Raw genomic sequence first — 24,838 nt, forward strand, 5'->3', positions numbered from 1 at the left:
GATGTTTTAGCAAGAAATTACATATGAGTTATTTGACTCAGCAATTTGACCTTTAAATATAATAGCTGAATTGATCTTTGAGGTCAACTTGAGCCTCTCACCCGGGAGGGAGTTACAGGTTGTCACTGGAAAAGAAGCACTTCAGCTTTTGCAGTTTCTGGGCCGATGAAAATTATTAGCAAAAAGATAACATGCAATGGTGTAACATTTATGTTATGAATCTGAAGAAAAAATAATTCTGAGACATGGATGTTGAATTTAGACAATGGAGTCTGACAAGTTGTCAGTTTAGGGCAGTGGAGCCTGACAAGTTTGTTAACTTAAGGAGATGTGCCTGTGTTTTATCATTAGCAGGTTCAACAGTCTTGTTACCCATCACCTTTGAGGACTGAAAAGGGACACTGTATAGCCTTTCTGGCTATCACACAGACTGCAACGAGATGACCATGTGGTTGGAACTTATGGAGACAACAAAAGTCCTGTGTCAGCAGCATGATCCTGTTTTCGTTGATCTTCTTCATGTCACTCCCTGCTTCAGATTTCAAGAAGACATCCAGTGATGCCAACGATCAACATCTTGGCTCAATGGACCCTTTCCTTTTCATGTGTTTTAATTTTATCGTAGATGTTGTTTCATTACATTTTCCTACATAGAAGTAGTTGTATTTTAGGTAATATTTCACATGCCTTTGGTGTATGTTTTGTAGTTATTAAGGGCTGTTGTTTCACTTTGTGGTTTTTGCCTTTGTGGTGATTGGGATCATGTAAAATTTTTTGGAGTCAGATGTCTCTCTATTGATATTTTATTAATTTTATCATTCTTATTATTTCTTTTTTTTTCTTGGTGACATCCTACAGGTATCATTGGCCAACTGAGTGAATGATGGTCCAATCCTGCACATCCTGCAGTGGGTCTCTGCCCCTTCAAACAACGCATGCATTTTTGCCTTAAAAAAAAAAAAAAAGTGCCCAACTCAGGTTGTCCAAATAATTGGAAAATTAAACCAGTTTGTTGTTGCAGGTGTGATGCAAGGACCACCATCTTTTGCTAAAAGGCAGGAAAACCCCTTGTTATCTGAAAGGATGATTCCTAGAGTGATGGATCTTGATGAATTAGAATGCCATTTTTGAACAGGCTGATGATGTTTTGGTTTTCTCTGTATTAGAATTAGTAAATAGCTAAGCTTGACGCTGGTGCATGGACATGGTTGTGAAGGGTCAACACCAAATGCCAGAGAACTTCCCTGACCATTTAAGTCGGTGCCCAATGGAAGTTCTATTTAGTGATTGTTTGATTACTAAAGGGACTTCTGGTGTCATGTTTGTCTTTTTTCTCTTGCAAGGGCCTTGCAGGAGAGAACACAGACACAGACTCTGCCCTCAGCAAAAACTAAAAGGGGGAGATGTAGGCCTGACATTGGTCTGAATTTAGGCTTCAGGCTCTGCCAGTGTCTGTGTGAAAGGCAGACGAGCAACTTTCTCATGTTAGCCTGAGAAATCTTAAGGAGGAATTCAAACAAACCTTGAGAAGTGAGAAACCATCTGCAGGTGGTGTTTTTTCCAACATGTTTACTGGAAAGAAATGTTTACTAAAGGGTGTAGACACGGAATAACCAATCATGTTCTTTGTACTGAACTACTCTATAAAAGTAGAATTTAGAGGAATAAAGTTTGCTCTCATCTTTACCATCATGGAGAGTCATGTTGTTATTTCTGTGCTGTCCGAAAATCATAACAGTCTATGAAGCATTACTCTGACTGGGTAATCAAATGGCAAGAAAACCTCTATTTTAAATGCAGTATGCGTGAGTCTGTGCATGGTGTGACTGTGTCCATGTGTTCTGGGGAGTAGAGCTGGGGCAGCAGCAGGCCCATAGGGGACTCATTTAATTTTATATAGGATATGCCCATGTCAAACTGGGCCAGCATGTGCTATGACAAGGCATTATGGAGGCAACAGCATACCTAGAAAATATGCCCAAGAAAGTGGGGCCCACTGGGAAGGGGCTGAGACCCATTAGAAACATGCAGGTGCCAAGAGGGCTGGTAACACACTGCTTGGAGAGGATTTGTAAGGGCTCATCTGGTTAGACCTTAATACATTTCTGCAGAGCCCCTGTAATTGTATTATGTATTATTTTTTTCCAGGTTAGATCTGTGGCTCTTGCAGGCTTCTGGTGGTGCTCGTGAAATGTTAATCAGAGTGCAGTACACTGAGCAAAGGGAACAAAACTGGCTGTTCTGCCCTGTAGCCAAAAAAAGAGAGAATGCCAGCAGATATTACCATGAATGGAGTCACACAAGAATACTGATATGCTGTCCTGACTCTTTTTAGCATGTCTGTATTACAGCATGCTAATGCAGCCTGACAGGATGTCACGCTTCAAACCTGACAGCACATGGGGATTAGCCTGTGCCATTTTCCTCTCCCATTCACTTACGGAGTTGATCCATTCCTCCACAAATGTACCCATACTTGTCTCACAGCAATCTAAAATGGTTGAGAAATGCCTGTTTCTGAGCCAGTGCAGCTTTTTTACCCCCTTCAACACCCGCTAACTTATTTTAGTAGAAAAATATGAACACCGCTGCAATAAGACTGAAAATCTTGTTTGAAGCCAAAACCACTTTTTGAGTTATGATGTTACAACCTTGCAACACAGTAAGTAGAGACAGAAATTATTTAGCTTTTTGTTTGTTGAAGTTTCTTTTTTGGATGATTTGTTTTGTAATATTGAAGAGCCACCTAGTAATAACACTTTAAGACTGGCATCATTTATGGCAGTAAAGCCCCAACAGCTGGAGCACTGCATTGAGGGCAATGGGGAAAGTCAGTATCTTAATGTGGCACTTCTCGAGCCATGTTCTGGGGATTCTCCTCTTCCTCTCACATTTTGGGATCAGGGTGATGCTGAAAAGCCCTCCTTAAGTGCTTGTACTAGCCAGGGAGCTAGTACAATTTTGTTACTTCAAGGCAGGAGAAGGGCTGCTTACTCCTGTGGCCAGTTATTTTAGCTAATCCTTCACCCTGAAGGCTCAGAGAAGCTGTGGTTGTATTCAAGGAGAGGAGGAGATCGCAAAAACCACTTGTTGGGGGTTAGATTTGCCTCTTTTTCACTTACAGAATTTTTTCCCATAAGTTCCTAAGAAACCTTAATGACAGTACTTAGGCAGAACAAAGGGAGTAGTTGAAGGACATGGCAGCACAAGGCTACACCTATTGTTTTTGAGTCTCTGGGAGTTTCCCTCAGAGAGGAGAGATAACCCGAGCTTTGGGAAAGGTAAAAGACAGAGCTGGGGGGACAGTTGCTCTCTTGCTTTTTTGGCATCAAGGAGGACAGTCAAGCTGCCCCTCGCTGCAGGAAGAGTTCACAGCCATTACTCCATGTCGTCCTGAGAAATCTACCGTCATCTGCTCTTGTACCCAGGAATTCTGAGCTCGCTTTCTCCAGCCCTGCCCCCACCGTCGCTGCTTCTTCGGAGCTTTGAGGTTTTCCTGCTACTCTGTGGCCCTGCACTGCCCAGCCCTGCCGGGACACCCCTGCCGCTCCAGCTACCAGTGCAGAGCTCCTCATCTCATCCACCAGCCCGGGACTTTCCACCCTTCCAGCTCGGCCTCTTGGAGTCCTGCAGGGTCACTGAGATCAAACTGCCCCGGGCTTTTTGTGAAAGAAAGCCCTCAAGGTTCTTGGTTCTGTTTATTACTAATGCTGTAGTTGTTGTTTGTTTGTTGTTTTGTCATATATACTAGTAAAGAACTGTTATTCCTATCCCCATTCCTCTGTCTAAAACCCATCCATCCACACCAGGCTCTGTTCCACTCACTTCCAATGGCTTTTGGAAGTCAAGCCAAGCACTTCTGTATAACCCCCAAAGATCATGAGCCTCTCCTTTAGGGGCTGGCTGGAAGGTACATTTGCTACCTTTCAGTAAGCAATTGCATGTTGTTCACTGGCCAAATCTCCCCTCTGAAACCAACCATATGTACTTTGAATCCTCATTCAAAATGTGTGGGTAATAAAGCTCTGTGAGGGCCAGCCTTTAAACAGAAATTCACTGCCTTGGTAAGAGAACATGGCTAGAGGAATGTGATGTTTATTTAGGCATGATAAAATAATTCCATAATGATGTGAATGCCTTTCTTGCAGTAGTGGGACCTGTGACTATGACAATTTCACAAATAACATTGGCAGCTCCAGTGCTGACAACAAATGAAACCATCACAAGCAGTAAGTGAAAATCTCTGAGTTAATTGATGCTGTTCTAGTGGTCATTGAGGAAATTAGGCAGAAGTGCCTCTTGGTTTGGGAATTTGTTTTACAGGGAGCGTACTTTTGGGTGAAACCTTACAGGTGTGTGCAGAAGTTTCCTTCTGGTCAGGCTTAAAAGAAGCTCCAAGATATGCCTTCCAACTGCATTATCACAGGCTTGTCTGCAGTGGGATGACCACGTGTGGGACAGGGAGTGGCTTTCCCTGCAGTCAATGTGGCCCTGCCCCTGTTGATCTTGAATTTAAATTTTGATAATTTAAAATTAGTCTGCAAGGTCAGTAGGTGTGTTTTATACATGTTTGCAAAATTGAGGAAATAAATTTTATGTTTTTCCTGTATTAGGCCCCACGTCTTCTTCACCTAGTGCTACATCACAAACAACACAAGGTACAACAAAACAACCACCAGCAGTGACTTCAGCAGCAAGTACAAGTCTCAGCACAACAAACAGTAAGTAACTTCATTGAGCCATTTCTGAGTCATTCAATGCTACATTTCTGTAAAATTCTGCAAAACAGTAAAAGGAGGTCAAAAAGAGTAGTTTGGTGGTTTGGGGAAGCAGAGCTATTCATCCTACCATATTATATATCTTTAATGAAGCTTGCCCTGGAATCCTCCACAAAGAATATTATGCCTTTAGTTTGACTGGGAGAGATATATCTGGAAGGGTTTAAATTTTTTACTTTCTTCTCTGTTTGTTTTTTTTTTTTTTTAAGTGTGAAATAAAAAATAAATTATTTTATGTGATTAAAATGGTGTCAGAACAACATCCCTTTGTTTCTTATTTTTATATGTGTTACAACACAATTCTTATTATGTTTCATATTATTGCAAGTCATAGTACTGAAAGAGAGGTGGTACTAATTACTCTGCATTAATCTAAGGAGATACTTTTATTTCCCATAAATCTTCAGAATAACATGTGTGTTGGAATATCAGATTGGATTTTAGAAAAAAAAAAAAAAGAAAAAACCCACAAAAGCAAACAAATTAAAAAACCCACAAAACCCCCAAACAAAAACCCAACCAAACAAAAAATCAAACCCACATACCCAGCAAGTAGTTGGGTTAATTTTAGGAAGTCAGTAAACTTAAGATGAAATTCAGTCTCCCTTGTCTATGATATGCACTGTAAATGTTTGCTCCAGACTTCTGATAAACCAGAGCTTTGGAGAACTCAATTTTTTTTTAATTGATTAAAAAAATTTAAAAAATACTCCAGATATTTACCTCTGCAGTCAGTGGTACACCAATGCATTCAGAATTGATGTTTACAGCATACTGAACTGTTACGAATTATTAGAATGGGACTTCTCTTCCCTTGGCTTATTTGTCTGAAAAGGTACTCCTGTGAAGCAGGCTGCATGCTTTTTTTGTGCAAATTTTCCTTTAAAACCACCCCTCATGGACTCAAGCCTGCTAAGTTTCCTGGAGATCTATTCTCCTTTCGCTTCATGGTTTCATTTTCTACTGATGCAGCTTTCCCGCTGTGTGTTGTGTAAGGAGGGATTTGATTCTCAGCCCAAGATCTTTGGGGTTTTGGCTTGGCTTTTAAATGCCACTGTCGATGAGTCACAGAATACACACAGCCTGGCCATTGCACGAGCTGCTCAAAGTGATACCAAAGGCCCCAAAGAATCTCTTAAAACTTGCAATTGTGGCACTTCAGGCCTGTCAGAAGCCTGCAGCATGGCATGTTGCATTACAGATGTAATTCCTGCTCCTTTCAGTTTGGCAGAGGTTCCTGGCTTGTGGCTACCGGAGCAGCACAGCCACCTGGAACTAAACCTAGGCAACAGGTAGAGCTCCCGGTGGGGGGAAGGAAAGCTAATGAGGAAAGGCATGCCTGCCGGTGCAGCTTGGCTCCAGCCACTGCTCTGAACTGGAAAACTGGTGCTGGAGGTGTGATGGGACTGGGCAAGAAGCTTTCAGCAATGTTCTTCCTTTCCATTCCTCTTGCATTCTTTTCCCACCAGCTAGAGTTCAGTCCCTAGCTGCTTGTGTTGAGATTTGGTTTTAAAATTCCTCATTTGAGCTAAGCCCCTCTTTCCCCCCAAACTTGTGGTAAAAAAAATGCTTGGTAAATTAACCTAAAACCAGGTTTTTCCCGCCTCTCAATCCCATTCGTAAGAAGGAAAACTGGGACAGCATGTCCAGGACATTGGAAATGCCATGCATTAAAAAAAAAAAATCGTATCATCTTTTAATGCAAAACAAGTCCTTGAAAATATCTGTATGTGAAAACCAATTTTAGTGGGGTTTTTATGACAAAATTTTGATCTACATTTCCAGAAAATCATAGCCTTAGCTTCAGCAGAAAGGAGTGGGATGGGGCACAAGGTGTTGGTGTTGGGACAATACATGGCACCGGGGCTCTGTGTGTGTGACCAGCCTTGCAGAAAGCCCTCAGACCCCTTGGCCACCATCCGGCTGCTGGTGAGAGCCATCCCTGCGTTTCCACTGCAGCACGGGCACAGCAGGATGTCCCTGGCTTCATTCACTGCATGCTCCAGCCCCTGCTGGCACCCTGGCAGCAGCACCAGGCTGCCAGAGCTGTACTTCCTGAAGCCAGCACAGGCACAGCAACACTCCTGCTCTCAAAATGGACAGGAGAAGAAAGATGGCTGCTGTCTCTTTCTTTTTCACTGGCACTCTTTTCCCCCTGTTTTTACACTGGCTGTGTGAAACTGAGGCAGAAATTGGTGGTGCCTTTATTTCAAAATTTAAGTCAAAATTTACTTTTGCTATACCAGATTTTTAATAAAAAGCAGACACCTCTGTTGTTTTGTAATGGAAGTCATCCCTTTCTCTACTTCAATCCCTGCTAAAATCTTCAGCAAATGATTGCATTCACACAACTGAGATTTGACAGGGCTTCCTGTCTCTGCTGCAGTTTCTGTGGCTGCTGTCACCTTTTATTATACATTCAGGAAAAGCCCAGTGCTCCATACACTGAAGTCTAGCAAACATCTTTGTCCTTTATTTTTTTTCAAAATTCAATGTTCTTTTCCTCTTCAGGCCACAAGTACAATCTCTCCTGCTTCCCTTCCTGCCCTGTTTATTGTATGTCATGGGTTGGCGCTGGCCAGATGCCAGTGCACCCGTGAGTATATGTTTTTCCTAACAACTACTGTGAGATGTGGTCAAGAACAGAGCAGAGCAGGCCCAAAACTTGAAAATAGAAAGAAAACTTTATTAAACTACATAAAAACAGAAAATAGAAAAAAAAAAACACCTGAACACACAAAAAACAGAAATTAAAATCTCCCAGAACATTTCTTGTCCTCCCCTAATTTCCACCCTTCCACACTTCAACTTTTAACACTTACACGTTGCCTTCCACCTTACTTGCTTAAACCAAAACCCTGGGTTCCCAATCAAAGTCATCATCACTCAAAAAAACCAATCTTCAATTCAGCAAGGGAGAGAGGAGTCTCTCTCGCACCATAGACTGCCCCCCAGGAAACACAGGTCCACCCTCCCATGTTCCCATGTCACCCATGGCACCGCCTGGAGAAGTCTGCCATGGTGACACCCTCCTTTCCATGTCCAGTGCTCTCACCACCATCCATGGACCAAAATCGCATATGGGGCTCTTTTAAAGATGCTTGGCCAAGTACCAAAAACCAGCCATCTTCTCATATTGGGACAGAAGTCCCGCCCACATTTACCCCTGGGGCTGAGGGTTCCAAGAACAGAGATCTTCATCCCTCAAGACAGAGGGCACCACCACACCCTCTTCCTCTCTTCTCTGTTCGCTCCACTCCTATAGTGGCAAATCACTGCCACAAAGTCTTTGGTTCGAGCCAACTGCTTCCACCCAAATACAGTCTTATTTATGTCCAGGAGGATTCAGGTTCAGTCTATGGCTAACATTATGCAAGAAAAGTCCAGCCCAAAAAGCCACTCCTCTTCATCTCTGCCCATCTGGGATTCCTTTCATCTTCGTTTGACATCTCAGTCCCAGGCTGTCTCTCTCTCTTCTCTCAAACCACCAGCCAAGAGAATCAATGTCTGGAAAAAGTTTTCTTCTGCCAAGAAAGAGTTAAATGTCTCTGGCTCCTGGCAGGGCCACAGGCTGGGGCACTCCCCCACGCAGCCGGGCACCTTTCCCCCCCTCGCTCCTTCTCTGCTGCCAGCCGCTGCCAATATCAATTGCGAAGCGGCAATTTCTCTTGCGGGGGGGGGGGAGGGGAGGGTGGAGAGGGGAATGGGGATGGAAGGCATCTCCACAGTTCTCCACCCCTCCATCCTGGATGGGGCTGCCTCAGCTCCAGTCCCTTTCACTCTTTTCTCCCCCTGGGGCACCGGCCTACCTCAGCCTGGCCGCATGGTTTCCCTCCCCCCCCCCCAGCCTTCTAAGCTGTGCAGGGGAGGAGGAGAGGATGCGTGCCCTTCTGAAACCAGAACCAAAAAAGGAAATCCCTCTGGAAGTCCTTGCGTTTAATCCCTTGTGTTCTCAGAGACGTGTCCAACCCCTCAGTGGACACTCCAGGTGCGAGCATTCAAACCTGACCACTGATTGGTTTGACCACAACTTCCTGGAAAACTCACTTCCCCCTCAAACCAGGACATTTTATTAGAAGCCAACATTAGACTGGTCTCCTTAGCCTTCTTATTTATCAGTATAAGATGTCAAATCCAAGAGCTCACATTAATCAGTGACCTCACTTGTGCAGTTCAGGCCCTTAAAACAAGAATATGTATAGTGTCACACCACAGAAAATTGCATCTGCAATCAGGATTTCATATCCTGGTACACTTGAAGTTATCAAAGAGTGTAAGAAATGAAATGCAACAAAAATTTCTGTTCTTCCTCCCTTGGACATGGTGCAAGCATCTTATGTAAGATCAATATTCAAGGTGTCATGTGACAAATAAGAGTGGATTTTTGACTGTTGTGTTTCTGAGTTATCTCATGCCACTTTCTTGGATGATGATATATTATGGTGCAGTGGTATATTAAATATTAAAAAGTGACAAAGGGAAACAGTGGAGGATGTATTTATTTTTTTATTAAACTACTGGTAATTATAAAGTAAGTTTTACTTCAGGAATGCTATCAGAAAAGCATTCTTGTAACAGGTGTTGTTCAGTTTTCCTCAGTTTGTTAGCACATGCTATAGGTAAACACTGGGTATAGTTGGCTGCTGAGACATTTTATGTAGAGAGAAGTTTTAAAAAATGTATTTTAAAATACTTTGGGGTTTTGCTTAGCAGAAAACATGAAGTTGCAGACAGCACATGCAATCAACTATGGATGTAAACATTAAAACTGAGATCTGTTTGGTTACCTCCCTAGCCAATTTTCGTTCCTCTGAATGGGCACAAATATAGTTGGGATTGCTACAATGGGATTTTTCAAAGCTTTTGTGCGCTCACTATTGCAAATGGCTTTTCAGGCTACTGATTATGGGGGCAAGGCCTGTATATGTGTTAATGCTCAAAATACTAGCTCAAGGGAAAAGCTTTAGTCTTCCATTTAAGAAAGCTTTTGTGACAGTATTTTAATGTGGTTTGGGTGGAGTTCATTTTACCCCTTAAAAGTGTTTCCTTGATTGATTTATTGGTCAAGAAAGGTTTCAACACACATAGAGATGTCTACATTCTTTGCAGAGCACAGAGTATATGCAGGGTATTTGTGGGTTACTTGCATCATCTTACAACGTCAAAACTAACTAGGTAGCAGCTTACTGTAAAGAAAATTTAAAGTACTGTCAGGAAATACCAAAATGTATATGGGTTATACATAGGTTAAGTAGAAAGCCACGCTAAGATCAAGTGAGGATGTGTCGAATTTCAGATGGTTAAAGAAAATGAAGGGTTTTCAAAGCATAGAGAGTAAGGAAATTCCTGAAGCTCAGACAGCAGCTTTGCAGGGCAGGTTCGGGTTCCCAGTTGTTGATTCTCCCTTTGCCAAATACGTGTTAACACACTGCCATTTATCTTACCAAAATATCAGCAGGGACAGCTACATCACCACCAGAGAGTTCTGCTGCTGCAGCAATCATCCCCATTTGGACAGCTATTTTACACTCTGCACTCCTTTACCATTTTTATTCATAATCGGCTGTTAACACCAAACCCGTGCCGATGATGCTTTTACAGCAGCAGCAGCTGCTGTAGCCGCCCTTCTGCACTGTGCTGCTTTTCTGCAAGGCCAGGCCTCCTCCTGGCAGCGGGCAGGAATGTGCGCTGCAGCTGGCTGAGGCGAGGCGTTATGAATTACTGCAGCGATGTGTCAGCGGGGATGGCAGGGCTGAGTCACCGAGCCCGCGCTGAGCCTCCCACCTGTCCCTGCACGGAGCGAGGGCACCTCAGCGAGGGCTTGCGCGGTTTCCTGCTGCTGAGACCCAACTAAAGCTCGCACAGCTACGAGTTACAGGATTTACCTAAAAGGCACATCTCCAGCAAGTGTTCCATGCTGTTGAGTACATGAGCAGTGGCTGGGTATGGATGCTTCTGTTCCCACAGGCTTTTGGTGCAGAAGCTGTCTCATCTGCTGAATGTGCTGCTGGTGGAGCCTGTGCTGTGCAGGAGGCGTGAGACTTGGATGCTGCTTAAAAGCTGCTTCAAAGCCACAAGTCAGCAGAGAATTGGGTTGCTAGGATTTAATCTTGCAGTGGAATTAAGGGAGCCTTACCCTCCAGGTTGTGTTTTCCATCTTGGAAGCGGTGAAAACTGGCACACAGATTTTTGCCCTGTAGCACATCTACTTTACCCCTTGACACACAGAGCACTGAGCCTGTTCTGCAGTCTGGCAAAATAAATGCAATAAGCTTTATGCCAAGCCCTAGATAAAGGTGTAACTCATACCTGGTGCTAGCTGGGTCCCTGGGAGAATCTCACCCAGGCTAAATTAAAAAAAATAAATAAAATGGAAATGCCAGCATCCCTCCCCTCCCGATCCCCTGCCAAAGCATACCCAGAGCACAGCCCGTGTTCCTGAGAACAATCTGTTCTCACAGCTCCTAAACACAAGAGGAGCACCCGAGGCTGGGTTGCTGCCAGGACTGATAGGATGCATGGAATGAATGATCCCCATGGGAAAACAGCCCTCTATGGTGTTACAGGGTAACTGGCTGCCTCACTACTCCTCTCTCCCACACACCTGATTGTTTTGCAGTATTCACAAAGCATATTTGTGTTTGAGTGTCCCTGCACTGTTATTCTGACTTACTTTTCATTTTCCCATGCAATCCTTTACTAACCTATGGCAAGGGGACCACAAGATAGTTGCTGTTACTGCTACAAGCCTCCGCATCTTATAGGGAGAGGGAGGTACCTCAGTTTGGGTTTTTTTCCATTTTTAAAATTCAACATATAAAATTTGAGTCTGAAGCCACAACAATAAAAATCAAATGTTGAAAAAGTTTTCTTCTAAAGATTGATTCAAAGCTTCCATGGAGAGAATGTAGGAATTGTTAACATTCCCAGATCCTTGCAATATACCATAGTAAAAAATGAGGTAGAGGGGCTTTTTACACTCCTCTCTACTGATTAGACTTTTATATTGAAGGGGTACAATGCTGAAGTTTCTGAAGGAAGCTGACATGAAATTCTGCTTCTCATCACTAGAATCCCAGTGAAAGTTTAAGGCACTTAAGTTGTTTTGCATCATTTTCATGCCTCAACCTTGAAAGACACCATCCCTGGCTGCCCAGCTTCTCTCAGTTTCCAAAATTATATGAATCCCCTGACTCCAGTGGCTTCAGCTCACTCTTTCTTAGCTTATTGATTTTTGAAACTTGCCTTTCTAAGGTGCTGCACTTAATGAACAGGAGGGGAAGGGAAAGGCCAAATTAAAGGTGTGTAGTTTTAGAATAGGGAGCTTTGAGTTCTTTGAGGGACCAAACTGGTAATCAGTTTCTAGATAAAGTGAGTGATGAAGCATTCCTCAAGATTTTCATATTGCATGTGTGTGATGTTGCTCTCTGACTGAAACGTGTCTTAAAGTTGTTTTCATTCCTGTGTTTAAAATTCATATGAAGAGGCACTGAAAACAGTTTACAGCTCAGTCGCCTCTCTGATTTATATCAGACAGGAAGTATAAGGTTACTCTTGGGCACCTCTGTGTTTTATTCAGTAGACACTCTTTTGCCTGTTCTTCTGAAGTTTGAGTACAGATGTAGGAATTATGGGCAGTGCTGGAATATCTTAAATTATTTCTGGTCATTCGATGACCTTCAGTTCCACGGACTCAGGTCATGCCCTGCACCATTGTCTTGGCCTCACCTTAGGCTGTAAATCTTGACACAATAGCCTTGATCTCCTGTTGACTGAGTGAGAGGAGAAATAAGACAATTTATTTTTCATACATTAATATTCAGGGATATGTTATTTCCTAGGCCTTAACGGCACAGAATGAAATAATTAATTCTTTGCTTAATTGTAATCCTTAAACTTTATACAGTATCACATTAAGTAACAGTTGTAACTGAAGCTTGATTGATTGATTAATTGATTGATTTTAAAATGAAGGAAAATATAGAGGGCAGTAAGTTGAGCTTCTCTCTTCTGCTCATGTTGCTCTTGGTGAAACACTGTCTAACTGCTGCCTTCTGATGAAAGACAGGCGACCTGGTCCCAAGAAAACGGCATGGCAACCCAGCCCCACCTGGGTCACTTGGGCCACTGACACACTGACGCCAATGTGGTGGATGGTCAAATGGCGTTTATTATGTTACACCGTGGGGTTATATAGTCTGGGGGACGTTATGCTACGTCACAGGGGGGATGGTAGCTAGGGATGGTCATCTAACTAGGGTTAGTAACAGAATGGAAAATTACTGGGGCTAGGGGGTTGCATACCACGGGAAGTGAGGGGGGAAGGGTTCCGCTTTCCCTACATCCCGAGATCTTCTGAGTGCCTGTCCCTACTTACCACATCTAACTATTCTAGGGTCCCAATTCAGAGCTCTGGGTTGTCTGCTGGCACAGATATGAGGCTGTTTCTCTTGCTACAATGTGCTTTGAAGGTGCCTCAGCTATGCCAGTAGCAACAATTTCATAGGGATGGTTTGTTCCTTTAGAGGCAGTTACCAGAATATGCAGTGCTTTCTTACCTTAAGTCGCTTCTATGATGGTCAGAACATTTGTCTGCAGGATGGTCCAGGATCTAAGACGTCTGTGCAGGTGCCTCTTACCTGAAATCTCTCTCATTTCCAGCTACACAAGCAAGTGGAACACAACTGGCACAAAATGAGAATTTGGGTGCTCCACCTACTACAGGTCTGTCTTTTTCTTCTACGGTCTCTCCAGAAAGAAATACTTCTGCTTCTGGAACCTCAGGTAAGTCTTAAAAATGTACACTTTCTGTCTCTATACAAGCAGGTAAAAGGATGCAAATAATTTTGAGTCTTTTCTTCATTTGCTGTGCATTGTTCTGGAATGAGGACCACATCTTATTCATGCAGGGTACACTGTGTCCATGTTATCTAGCCCTGAAGTTATGTTGAGTGATGGGAGAACTTCCAAACATTCAGTTGAGATACATGATGTCATTATAGGAGGATATAAATTACAAGTGATAATAGTAATCTTCACATATGCTGTGTGAGGTCATTGTATAGCATTGACTGTCAGAGGAGGTCATCAAGATAAATTCCCTGTCTGCAAAGCAGAGGAGACAAAGGAGGAAACAGCTATAATTTTTGCAGTTATTAAAAAATCTGGAGAGGAATTTAATGCACATTACCAATTAAATGATGTTGTTCAAAGTACAACATGGTTGCATGCAAGGTCAAAAATACATTAATTCTTCCCAACTCCAGTCCAGTTTTATTGTTTTTCCAGGTGTGTTTTGGTGTATGCATTCACTAAGAAACACTGTGGTGAATGCAGATGCCAGGTCATATGAATGATCATTTGTTATGCTTCTAGCTGGCTTAACTTTCCTAGGTTTTGAAGAAACACTTATTGAGGTTTCCTTAAGGTCTCTTGGGCCTTCACTTCATTTAGTACTAACTCTTAGCTACATGTGTGCAAATCCAACAAGGACACTGTCTTTGTTTGCATATCCCTGTTATTAACAGTAATGTTTAACATCCCCCAAGGGATACAAGTCTATTTTTGCAATCCCTGGATTGTGTTTGTGGGAGATAAGCATGCGTGTGTACTATGATTTTTCCTCATAAAGGATAGGATTGGATATAAAACTGGAGCAATATCATGCTCACTATGCACTGAAATGCTTAGAAGCATGCAAAAAACATAAGCACTTTAAGGAAGTTAAAGTCAACTAAAGGCCACCGATTCAGAGAGAAGTCTTTGCAATTATTTTAATAAGCCCATTCCCCATAATGCATATACTGTGACCTGTGGTTACTTGACTTTCCTGTTAGGTTTCATGTCTTTTGGCAAATATAGGCATAGTACAGAAACCTCACTACTGCTATACTGCAATAAAAGAGTAAATTACAACATTTTTAATTAAAAGGTCTTTCACTCAGGTAAATTCTCCAGGTTAATATTCAATTGTAATGCATATCTGACTATGCATCATGTGTATTGAATTACCTACTGTGGAGTTGCTTGACCGCAAATGGGACGGGACCCCTCAGGCTGCTGTTTCCAGCTGACACCACAGAGAGACAGCTGCTGCGGTTACCCACAGATACCTCTCTTGGCTCAGTGGCTGGAAGCAGCAACACCCCAACCACATGTTAGTTCTTGTCCTGTCTTGTCCCAAACTGGGAATGGTGGCTGGTAGATGCAGACCTTTGAGGAAGCTGGGAAAAGGAGACCGCTTTCCCCTTGATGTTTACTTGCCCGAGAAACTGGACTAGGCGAAGAAGAAGCTGGGACTGTGGGGGGGGTTTCTTATTCCAGAGTTTAAGCCCCAGCATGGGCTTTGAACCAGTCAAACAGCACCTGCAGAACCCCGGGCCATGCAGTCCCTGTAGGTTTTATTGGGGGGAGGGGAGATGGGAAGGGGCAGGAAACTCACCAACCAAGCAGGGGAGGAGGGGGGGTCTCAAGGGAAGAAGAATACCTGGATAGCCCAATACCTTCCCCAAAAGGTGAAGGACATCTTTTAAATCTGCCACTCACTGATGCTCTCTTCTGGAATTCCCCTGAGGGGGGAAACCCCCTTTCGTTGATGGACAGGGTTCTGGAGATTGGCAGGGGCCTGGGTGGGGAGAGGAGGAAGAATTGACACAGCTGGGAGGAGAAACGCAGGGGAAGAACCAGGGGCTCAGGAATAAACTATAAAAACACACTGCAACAACCGACTATGCTGTGTATACAATTACATTTTACACTTGAAATTTGTCAAGAAAGTTTTACAACCTTCCTGGGGTCTGTTTGCAAAAGTCATCATCTTACTCAGTTTGCTGTAAAACCAGTAAATCTTCTTGAGCTCAGAGACTACCCAAGATGCCAGAACTATAATTGCCTGGCTGAGACAGAAAGAACCCAGCTATCCAGGGGCAGTCAGTCTAGGTATCATTGGTATAATATATGATGTAATTTGTGTTCATGCAATATAAATGTATAAGCATCCATGTTCATGTAATATGATGTATCGAGGGTATAAATTCAGCCACGTTTTAGGGGGAATACTGTAGCAGTCACCCAGGCTTGGAAATAAAGTAAAAGGATTAAGAATTGTGAACGCCCTTGGTCAAACTTGGGCAAGGACCAGGATTTACAACAGAAAGGAGGGTGACTACGAGAAGAGATAAGCCCACTCCGGAGATGGACTCGACCACGACCCACAATTACCGCTCGATATGGATCTAGACTTCATCATCCAGGGTGTGCATCCCAATACAAGATTCCCCGAAATCGAATCAAGTATTCATCTCTTCTCAGAAATCCAATCAACTGTCCGGCAGTGAGGACAGAATTTCATGAATATGGAAAAAGAGTTGAAAAAGGACAAAGAAGTATGAAGCAATGCCCTGTCCAGCCAAAACTGTATATAAACTGACCCTGCTGGGACTGAAATTGTGAATGGGGGAGCTCTGGTGCGATAGAAGCCAAAGCTAGGTTCACCCAGTGCCGATCCCGGGATCAACACTGACTTTGTGGCTTTTTTGTTTTTGCAAATTTTGTTTCCATTTTTTTTTTGTAAATTATTATTAAAATTCATTTTTATTAATTTGATTTGCTATGCATTTATAACAATTGGCATAGCCAGTGCTCCAAGTTCCCATAAAACTGCCATTTCAAAATCACTTCTGCCGGTACCAGGATTTCCACACTATCACCTTTCCTGTCTCCTCACAGCACCAGCTCCTTGCTTCTTCCTTAAAGCTTGTATATAAAAGAAATCCCCTTTCTCACCTGACATGTTATGTAGCCTATCCCAAATGGTTAAGCCTTAGACCATCCTTGCTCCCTTATTCTCTGTGTGTGTTAAAAAAGAAAAAATGTCGTGGTTCCTTGTAAACAGATTTCTTCTCTATGCAATTGCTCAGACCCAGGGGAAGCCATATGCTGCACCCTAATAACTTTAAGGCAATGCAAGTGTGCAGCCAGTTGTTTCATCCTGTACTGAGACTAGAGGAAATGCCACCTCTCACACTGCCATTAGATTATTTATTTCTAGGTCTCCAGAATTTCACATTCAGGGGCTGGATGCCTTTTGCTCACCAGAGCAGGGGCTGGTTTGTGCCAAGGCTGCAGTCCTTGGGGGATACAATAGCTTGCAAGCTGGAGGTATCTGAGCCACATCTTCTATGTGGGAGCTCAGAGGAAGACAAATTAATGTGAAATGGATCCAAACCAGAACATTTTTATTTGGTATGCCCAACCAAAATAATCCAGCTGGCTAAATTTGTTTAATTTTGAGACCATCTTCCATTTTTTTTTAATGCCATTTTGGTGAAAGTCTCCTTTCCTGATGCAGAAAAAGAAGAAAGCACATTTTGCAGAGAAATTTCCAATCATCCATATCAAAAGATCAGGATGTGGGAGGAGTGCTACAGAGAGCTGGAGAGCAACTGAGCTGAGTGGGGGAGCCTGGGAAAGAACATGTAGGAGCATCAGAGAACAGTATTGCTGTATTAAAGGAGATAGAAAGCACCAGCCACAGAGGAGGTGCTGCATAGTGCTCACCCAGGCTAGAGGAGACAATAAGGACTATTTTTAGCAGAGAGCAACCTGCATGCATGCCATTGACACATGCACTTCTTTAACTGTCATGTAGAATATACCTCCCACTCCTTCTCCACCTTCACAGAGGATTGCTTGCTAATATTTAATTTTCTCCTTTTTTTTAATTAATGAAAAATTGGATTAGAGTCTTGTCACTTTGGTTTTGAAGACCTTTTTAAGCCTTCTGTTATATTCTTCATATTGGAGTCAGAAATTTCACCTTATCACATTTTCTACTATAAACACTGGCCATGTTTTGCTAACTGTCTTTTATTGTTTACATATTTCTAGGTAGGAAGAGAAATGTGATTGACAGTTAGCTCAACCAACGTGGATTGAGAGGTGGAATTCCATCCTCCAATCCACAGGCACCATGAGAAATGTATAAAACTGGGTTTTGTAAATAAACTCGCCTTTTTTTCCTGCTTCACTCACCAGCGTGTCCTCGTGTAGTTCTTCCCGTGTCCACTGTGACAGAGTCTAAATACATCTGAGAAACTACAAGTATTGTGGCTTTTTATTCTGTGATCTAAACAACAAAAAAAAATCCATAAAGCAGGATGAGCTTAAGTTCACCCAGCAGGGTGGTAAGATTAAATGATCTATTATAATAAACTGTCAGATGAATCAACCTGCTTCATCTATTGATATCTTTATTGCACTCCTCCAGTTATAAATCCTACTCACTTGATTCACAGGAGGCATCTCCCTAAGAAAAATTTTTATGAGTAAGACTAGTAGTTTGAATCTTTCTGTACACAAACTGCAGGAACTCTGGATAGTGATATTAGATAAAAATTACCCACTGTATCTTCAGCTCCTTCACAAAGAGAGGCACACGAAAACAGAAGTTTCTGAGAGATGGAAAATATAGCAAAGCCTCAGTTAGCACTATTATGGGTCTATGGTGTGGTCAAGGCAAGAAAGGCTTTTTCAAGTTTTTAATTTTGCTTTGATTTATATTGTGATATATCCCCTCTGAGTAATCAGCCAAATGTGTTTGTTTTGGCAGTGAACACAGTTGGATGTGACTGCACTCCAAAAACCAGAAGTAGCAAACTGCAGGGTATCCAGGCTGTTTAGGTAGCAGCTGTTGGAGAACAGAGTGGGGAGAGTTTAGTTATTGGTCTCTCTCCATCTGTCAAGCTTCTCACCAGTGCTGAACTGACTCAGGCAGGCAATTTCAAATCAAACCATGGTCATGAGCCAAATTTTTTATCCTTGTCCTCCTTACTGCACAAGGAGGAACCCAGCACAGCCAGTGTTGCACACCTCACTTTTCATGATGAATCTGGAAATCTTCCCAGATTATTTATGCAGAGCATCTTGCTTGCAGCCCCAAAGGAGGTAGCAAGCTCTGTACAGGCAGCTAGAGCAACTACAGTAACTGTTACCAAGTGAAATGCTGCTTTTCCTTCTGTCCTCTTTCTGGAGACCAGCAGCCTGTGAGCCCACACCAAAAAGGGCACTGGATGGTTATTTAGAAAACACAAACTGAAAGCACCTGCTGAATCGCTACGATAAGCACAGCTTTGTTTGTGTGGCAGGACTGAGCAATCTCTGAACAGAGGGTGAACCAATGCCTTGCTTGCATGCTGGAGACCATTTAAGAGAGAGGAAGGCATGAGATTTTTCCAATTTAATTTTTCATGCTCTAGCAAAACTTGGGTGAGATACATTCTGGAAAGATGCTGGTACTTTTATTGTGTGTAGGTGTGTGCAGTTCTTAAAAAATAACAGAAGCCCAGAAAAAGAGGGCAGGTGGCTGCTGTCATGTTTCCTTCCTGGGATAATTTCTGCTGTCTGGGTTTATTGAAGAGGCAAGGTCTGGCCAGGACAGCTGCATGGCTTTTGGTTGTGCCAGTGGGTACTGAAGCTCATATCTCCCAGCCCTTCCTGTTTGTAGAGACTTATGTCACCTGTGCTTATGTCACCTGCATTCAAGTTTGAAAAGCCATTAAGTCTTTGAGGTGAACTTGGCTATCAGTCCTGGGCTTCATATGCTTTTTCAACTTATTTATTTGTTTTAATTTGATCCAAGATGCTTCAACTTGTTTGTAAGAGTGAATGTAAAGGAAAATGTTCAATTATGTTATAATGTTGCAACTCGTTCAAAGGAAAGTTCCACAGACTTGAGAGACAATGTTCAAAGTGACTTCATAGAGAAGTGGCCTATTTGTAAGACTTTACAAAGTCTTCTGCCTTTCTTCGAGAATATGAACACACAGGGCCTTACAGTTTGCTAGTTTGCCCACATGCTGTGTGATCACATGGTATTTTTATCATGGCATCCCACACCTTATAGGCTGAAGGCAGTATTCTGGTAATAAGCAATCATATCATATTTGGACATTTCCTTAATGCCAGATGTGTGTCCTCCTGCATTCTATGCTGTGTGTTGTTCCTTTGACAAGTGATTTATTAACTTCCTGAAGGCTTTTGCTTGGTTTTGTTGGTAATGTTGCCCAAACATGCTGTAAACATTGCCTAATGATTCATCACAGAGATCCTCTTAGAGCACAGTGATATTGCTGTTTGCAGATGGATTGATGAGATGACAAAAAGCTTAGGAAAACAGTCTCCTCTCCATTCTAGGAAGCCAGGGTGAGGTAACTATACATTCAGGATACTTTGCATAACAAATATTTAATATGTTCAAGAAGAACTCTTACTGTTGACTTTAAGTACTTAAGCTTTTCAACCTAAACACACTTTTCATGGATGTTTGTGATTAAAATGCAGTTTAAGTTCTGTCACATGTACCATTAGCAAAAGCAGTTATTTGCAACCCAGCGGCTGAAGTGACCCATGGTTTTAATTGTGTGTAGAGAGAAGGAAAAACAAGAGCAGCATTCTGGTTTTCAAAGAGTATGTTTACAGCAATAGAGCAATGTCTGCTACAGCTCTGCTGGTAGGAGCTGTCTTTGTGCAAAGCACCAGTCCACAGCACAGAAAGTGTAGTGAGGGTAAAAGAGTGGATTTGTGCTCCCTGGGGAAACTGGTTTAGAGGAGCATTGCAACCTAGGCAGTGAGGGGACAGGCTTAATGCCTGCCTGGAAGTACAGCTGCCTTAATGATGTTGCCTTGGTGATCCCCCACCCTGGCACAACTGGGACACAGAGGACACAGCCACTCTAATTCCCAAACCTGCCACAGTCTAGACATGCAGAAAAAGCAGCATGGTAACAAAAAAAAAATTGTTGTGCACCAAAAACTTAGTAGGTAGCTGGGGGAAGCTGACAGTAGAGCCAGTAAGCATTGTGCCCAGTGCTCTTGTCCTGGGTTGAAAAATGTAACCAAAAATGTGTATTCTATTTTCATCTGTTGAAACCGGTTGGGAGATATTGTTCTTTATCTCTTGTAACTCTAGGGGGGGGAAGAGGGCGAATGCCTTCTGTTAATGGGACAATTGATAACACCAGATATGGCAGTGCCTCCTTATCTCTTCCTCTACCCATCCTCCTCTGAGGGACATCACCTGTGAATGGGCCATTTAAGGCCTCTCACATGACTGATAACATTACCTCATTCCATTGAATCCAGAGGGAGGAGCCAAAGCCTTTCCACTGAGATAAAACCAGCAGTCCCAACCACCAAGGGAGTCTGTTTCCACTGGATTCCCAGAGGACGACTGAACCCTTTTCTTGAGGATCATCTCTACTTCAACAGCCCCACAACTGTCACTCTGGGAGGACTTACTTTGGGCTGCTTCCAACACCCTGACCAACAGGGTGTCAGGTTTGCATTCTGACTCTGTCAGTGGTCGTTTGTACTATTGCATTTGTCTTATTTTATTTTTATTTTATTTTTATCTTTCTTGTTGTTTGTTCTCTCTCTATTAAATTGTATTTCTGACTTGGAGTCTCACTGGTTTTGCTTTCAAACTAGCACAGCTCTGTATGGTCAATTTCTTCCTCATTACCAGTGCCTCTTGCTTCTGCTGCTTGGCAGTCTGCTAGCCAAAAGCACCAAGAAAATAAACAAAGATTTCTTTTGAAAGGGTTTTGTGATTCTTGAAGATCTGTCTCAGTTTCTTTTATTAAAATGCTTACTTGTCAGTTAAATGTCAGCTATTCACTCCCAGGCACTTTTTCAGTTTTGGAAGGAGTTTTTAAGGAATGTATCAATTAATTCAGGATTTTCTTCTCTTGAGCAGAATAACAACCTAGCATAGGCTGGGCTTTAGATTCTGCTCTCATCTTTAAAGGATGGCTGGAGACTTTTACAGCTCAGACTTTCTGGGCTTGGAACGGTGTTAGCATGTCACTTCTGAGGCAGCATTTGTTGTGGGGGTTACTGAGCATGTTTCTAGACTCTGCCAGCTTGCATGATATGAAGACTCTGGACATCTAAAACAGATACTAACAAACCTATTCTTTCTGTTTTATTGCAGGCCTTCCCATGAGGTCTCAAATTCAACAAGTAAGAGCAATAGAAGGGGTTGCCCTATGCACACTGATGAAAAAAGCTGGTGTGGGGTGGGAGAAGGACAGCCTGAGGAAAGGAAATGTTCAGGGAGCAAGAAGGATCTGGGGAATAATGTACCTGAAACACAGTGCAGAGCAGTGAAAGAGTGACATTCAACTTGTAGCACCGAGTAATTTTGCTGTGATTTCAACTGAACACCATGTTGGACTAGCAGATACTGGAAAGAAAACAGGGTGGGACCACAGAAAAAATCAGGCCTGGCATATTACGTGGTGCAATAGGAAGCTGTTATAATTAGAGTGTTTACCAAGGAGCTTGTTCTTGTCAGTGGCTCTTGTTCTTCATCCTGTAGAGAGAAGCAGTAAGTCCCAGAGTAAGGCAAGTTTCCTGTGCTAATGAACCTGTATTGTCCTATTTTCCTTTGTCTGGGCTTATCAGGAAGCAGTCTCTTCTGTACTGGTCCCTGCAGTTCTTGCAGCTGCTGCCTGCAAAATCTTGGCCCTCCTGTTACCATGGTGGATGTATTTCTCCAATTCATTTTTATTCTGATCCCAGATTATTCTGTAACTAGAAAATACCTTCCAGATCCAGACAAACAAGGCAGGAGGGGCTGACTTGTGAAAAACTTTAATGAAAGAAGTGGAGAAATGAGCTTAAGGTTTTTGTTCCTTACTCTGTTTTATTCAGTAATGTTTCTTTTCAGATGTCATATTTTTATTGATGGTCACAAGTAGTTAAAATGCTAACCGATGGGTTTTTCTCTCTTTAATTACTCACATCTTGCTCAATTAACAGATAAAAAAAAATAAAATAAACCAGTGGATTTCAGTCCTCAATTTTTCTCCTGAGGAGAGACAAACATCTCCTGCACAAATGCAGGAATACGCATTCTTGTTTTTCAGTGCAGTTTGTTTCTGTTGACATTTCCAGTCAGTATCCAGGGTAAGTCATTGCTGTGATAATTGCCTGCTTGCCCTGTATATCATGTAGGATACCAGATAAGTTAACAAAAAGGCAGTAGTATTTCCTTGAGAAATTGTCGGAGTCTAGAACATCCCTCTGGCCACCCTGGAGGGTTTGGAGACTGGACAGGGGGGTCTGGGATCTGTACAAGGGGGTCAGCCAGCCTCACACAGAGCCCAGGAGGACACTGCCTCTGATCCCTGGTCATGGGAGTGAATGCCCACACTGTATGAAGAATCACAAGCTGGGAGAATTCAAAATAAGTAGTATTTAGTTTATCATAGAATGTAAATGTAGAATCTAGGATTCTCAGTATATGGGGTTGAAGAGGCAAGATGGAGGAATTGGGGAGTGGCCCGTGCTCCTTGTTCTTGCTCTCGTCCCCAATTTTCTGCTGAGTTGGATCTCAAGGATTGGTTTAGAGTAGAAATGACATGTTAACATAGGTAGTAAGTATTGGTATGATTCTGTAAATAAAAAGTACATTTTGGACGGTGGTTGGATCAGGGGAATGGTACAAAAGGTCCAGGACCCTCTGATCCGCCCAGTCCGCTGCGTGTCCTGCTCTGCTGGGGATGCCTTGCAGAGCTGAGAAAGAACTAAGATAAGGTACCCTGCCAGGGAGACCTGGCAGAGCTGAGAAAGAACTGAGATAATGAAGAATAAACAACCTTGGAAACATGCACTGGCGGACTCAGCTTGTCGTCTCTACCTTCGGTGTGAAACACTTAGGGCAAAGAGAAGACGAAAAACCTTATTACCTCGGGGAACAGCAACCCCGAGGAAACTCCCAGGGAACAGCAACCTTGGGAGAAAACCTTATTACCTCAGGGAACAGCAACCCCGAGGAGAATCTCAGGGAAAAGCAACCATGAGAGGAAATCTGAAGCAATCACATGGAATTAAGAATGCATAGGAATTATTTTAGTCACTTGATGATGGCTCAGTTTCCAACCTTACATTATCATCCCTCAGCAGGGGTGATAATGCAGGCAGCAAGGGAAAGAGAACTGCTTTAAAGAAATAGTGACTTTTCAGAGATAAAGTCTTGGACAATGATTGTTTCCTGCACTATAGCATCAGAATGTCTTAGCTATGACTGTATTGTTTAGGCACCACACAAGCACTTAGTAAGTGATCATTTTTCTCCAGGAGGCTTCTCTGTGTCCAGACAAATGAAGGTAGAAGATTGGGGAAGGGGGAAAGAAAACAACCACCAAAACATTTTTTAATAGTGAGCATGAGTTTAAAATCAGTTTTGCAAGGAAGAGGAATTCCTACATGGTTGGGACAAACAGATGTTATTTGTTACTGTAACTCCATGGATTAGAGTTATAAGTACTGTAAAAAATAGGAACATGTCTTTCAGAGACTTAGTAGAACAAAATTCTATTCTAGACCTCAAAATGGCCATAGGACATTGGTTTCAATGACTTAATTTCATAGCTTCCACCCTACAATTTGAGGAACACCCTCTTCTGTTCTTGGGAAGAAGAACCATGCAATCCTACAGGTGCAGATTGTGAGTAGGTACCTGACCAACAAAACCTCAGCGGCTGCCACCATGTTCTCACTACTTATATATGGAGCTATAACCTCTGCTAGGACCCTTTTTTAACAGTTCACCTTTCCCTCAGGAAGACCAAAGACACCTTTGTTTGAGAGCCACTTCTGATGTTTAGCCAGGCAATGGAAATGCTTGACCTTGCATCACATCTGTCCAGCCGGTCGACTCCTTCAGTGGCAGTGAGCACTTGTCTACTTAAGCCTCCATCCAATATGGAATGCAATTCCATGTGCTATATAATGTACCTAAGGAAATGCCAATGTTTGCATTTTGTTTCCTCTCTGGAAGTTCAGTGATTATTTTTTCATAGGCTGTGTGCAGTAAGGTAATAAATATTTTGGATTGTTGATACCTGACTCAAATTCAGATTAGCACCTGAAGGTAGAAATGCATTCCTTTAAACCCAGCCCTATAAAATGTCCCAGAGGCTCACAACATTGCTCTCTCCAAATGGGGCAGAGAGCAGGCACATTCCTTTATAACAACACTCAAGAAACTTGCTATC

At 42.7% G+C, this 24,838-nt stretch overlaps 1 protein-coding gene across 1 annotated transcript in view; it reads left to right on the forward strand.

Moving 5' to 3' along the window:
• The first annotated feature begins 1,801 nt into the window (after positions 1-1,801).
• LOC134565045 (endomucin-like) overlaps positions 1,802-24,838 on the forward strand; it is a 29,185-nt gene continuing 6,148 nt past the window's right edge. Inside the window, exons 1-5 of the mRNA XM_063424411.1 lie at positions 1,802-1,805; positions 4,149-4,229; positions 4,614-4,721; positions 13,440-13,566; positions 21,769-21,797. Coding sequence (XP_063280481.1) covers positions 1,802-1,805; positions 4,149-4,229; positions 4,614-4,721; positions 13,440-13,566; positions 21,769-21,797 — 349 coding nt within the window. The remainder of the gene's footprint in view (positions 1,806-4,148; positions 4,230-4,613; positions 4,722-13,439; positions 13,567-21,768; positions 21,798-24,838) is intronic.

The sequence above is a fragment of the Prinia subflava genome (assembly GCF_021018805.1).
Source record: "Prinia subflava isolate CZ2003 ecotype Zambia chromosome W unlocalized genomic scaffold, Cam_Psub_1.2 scaffold_32_NEW, whole genome shotgun sequence".
NCBI classification, from domain to species: domain Eukaryota; kingdom Metazoa; phylum Chordata; class Aves; order Passeriformes; family Cisticolidae; genus Prinia; species Prinia subflava.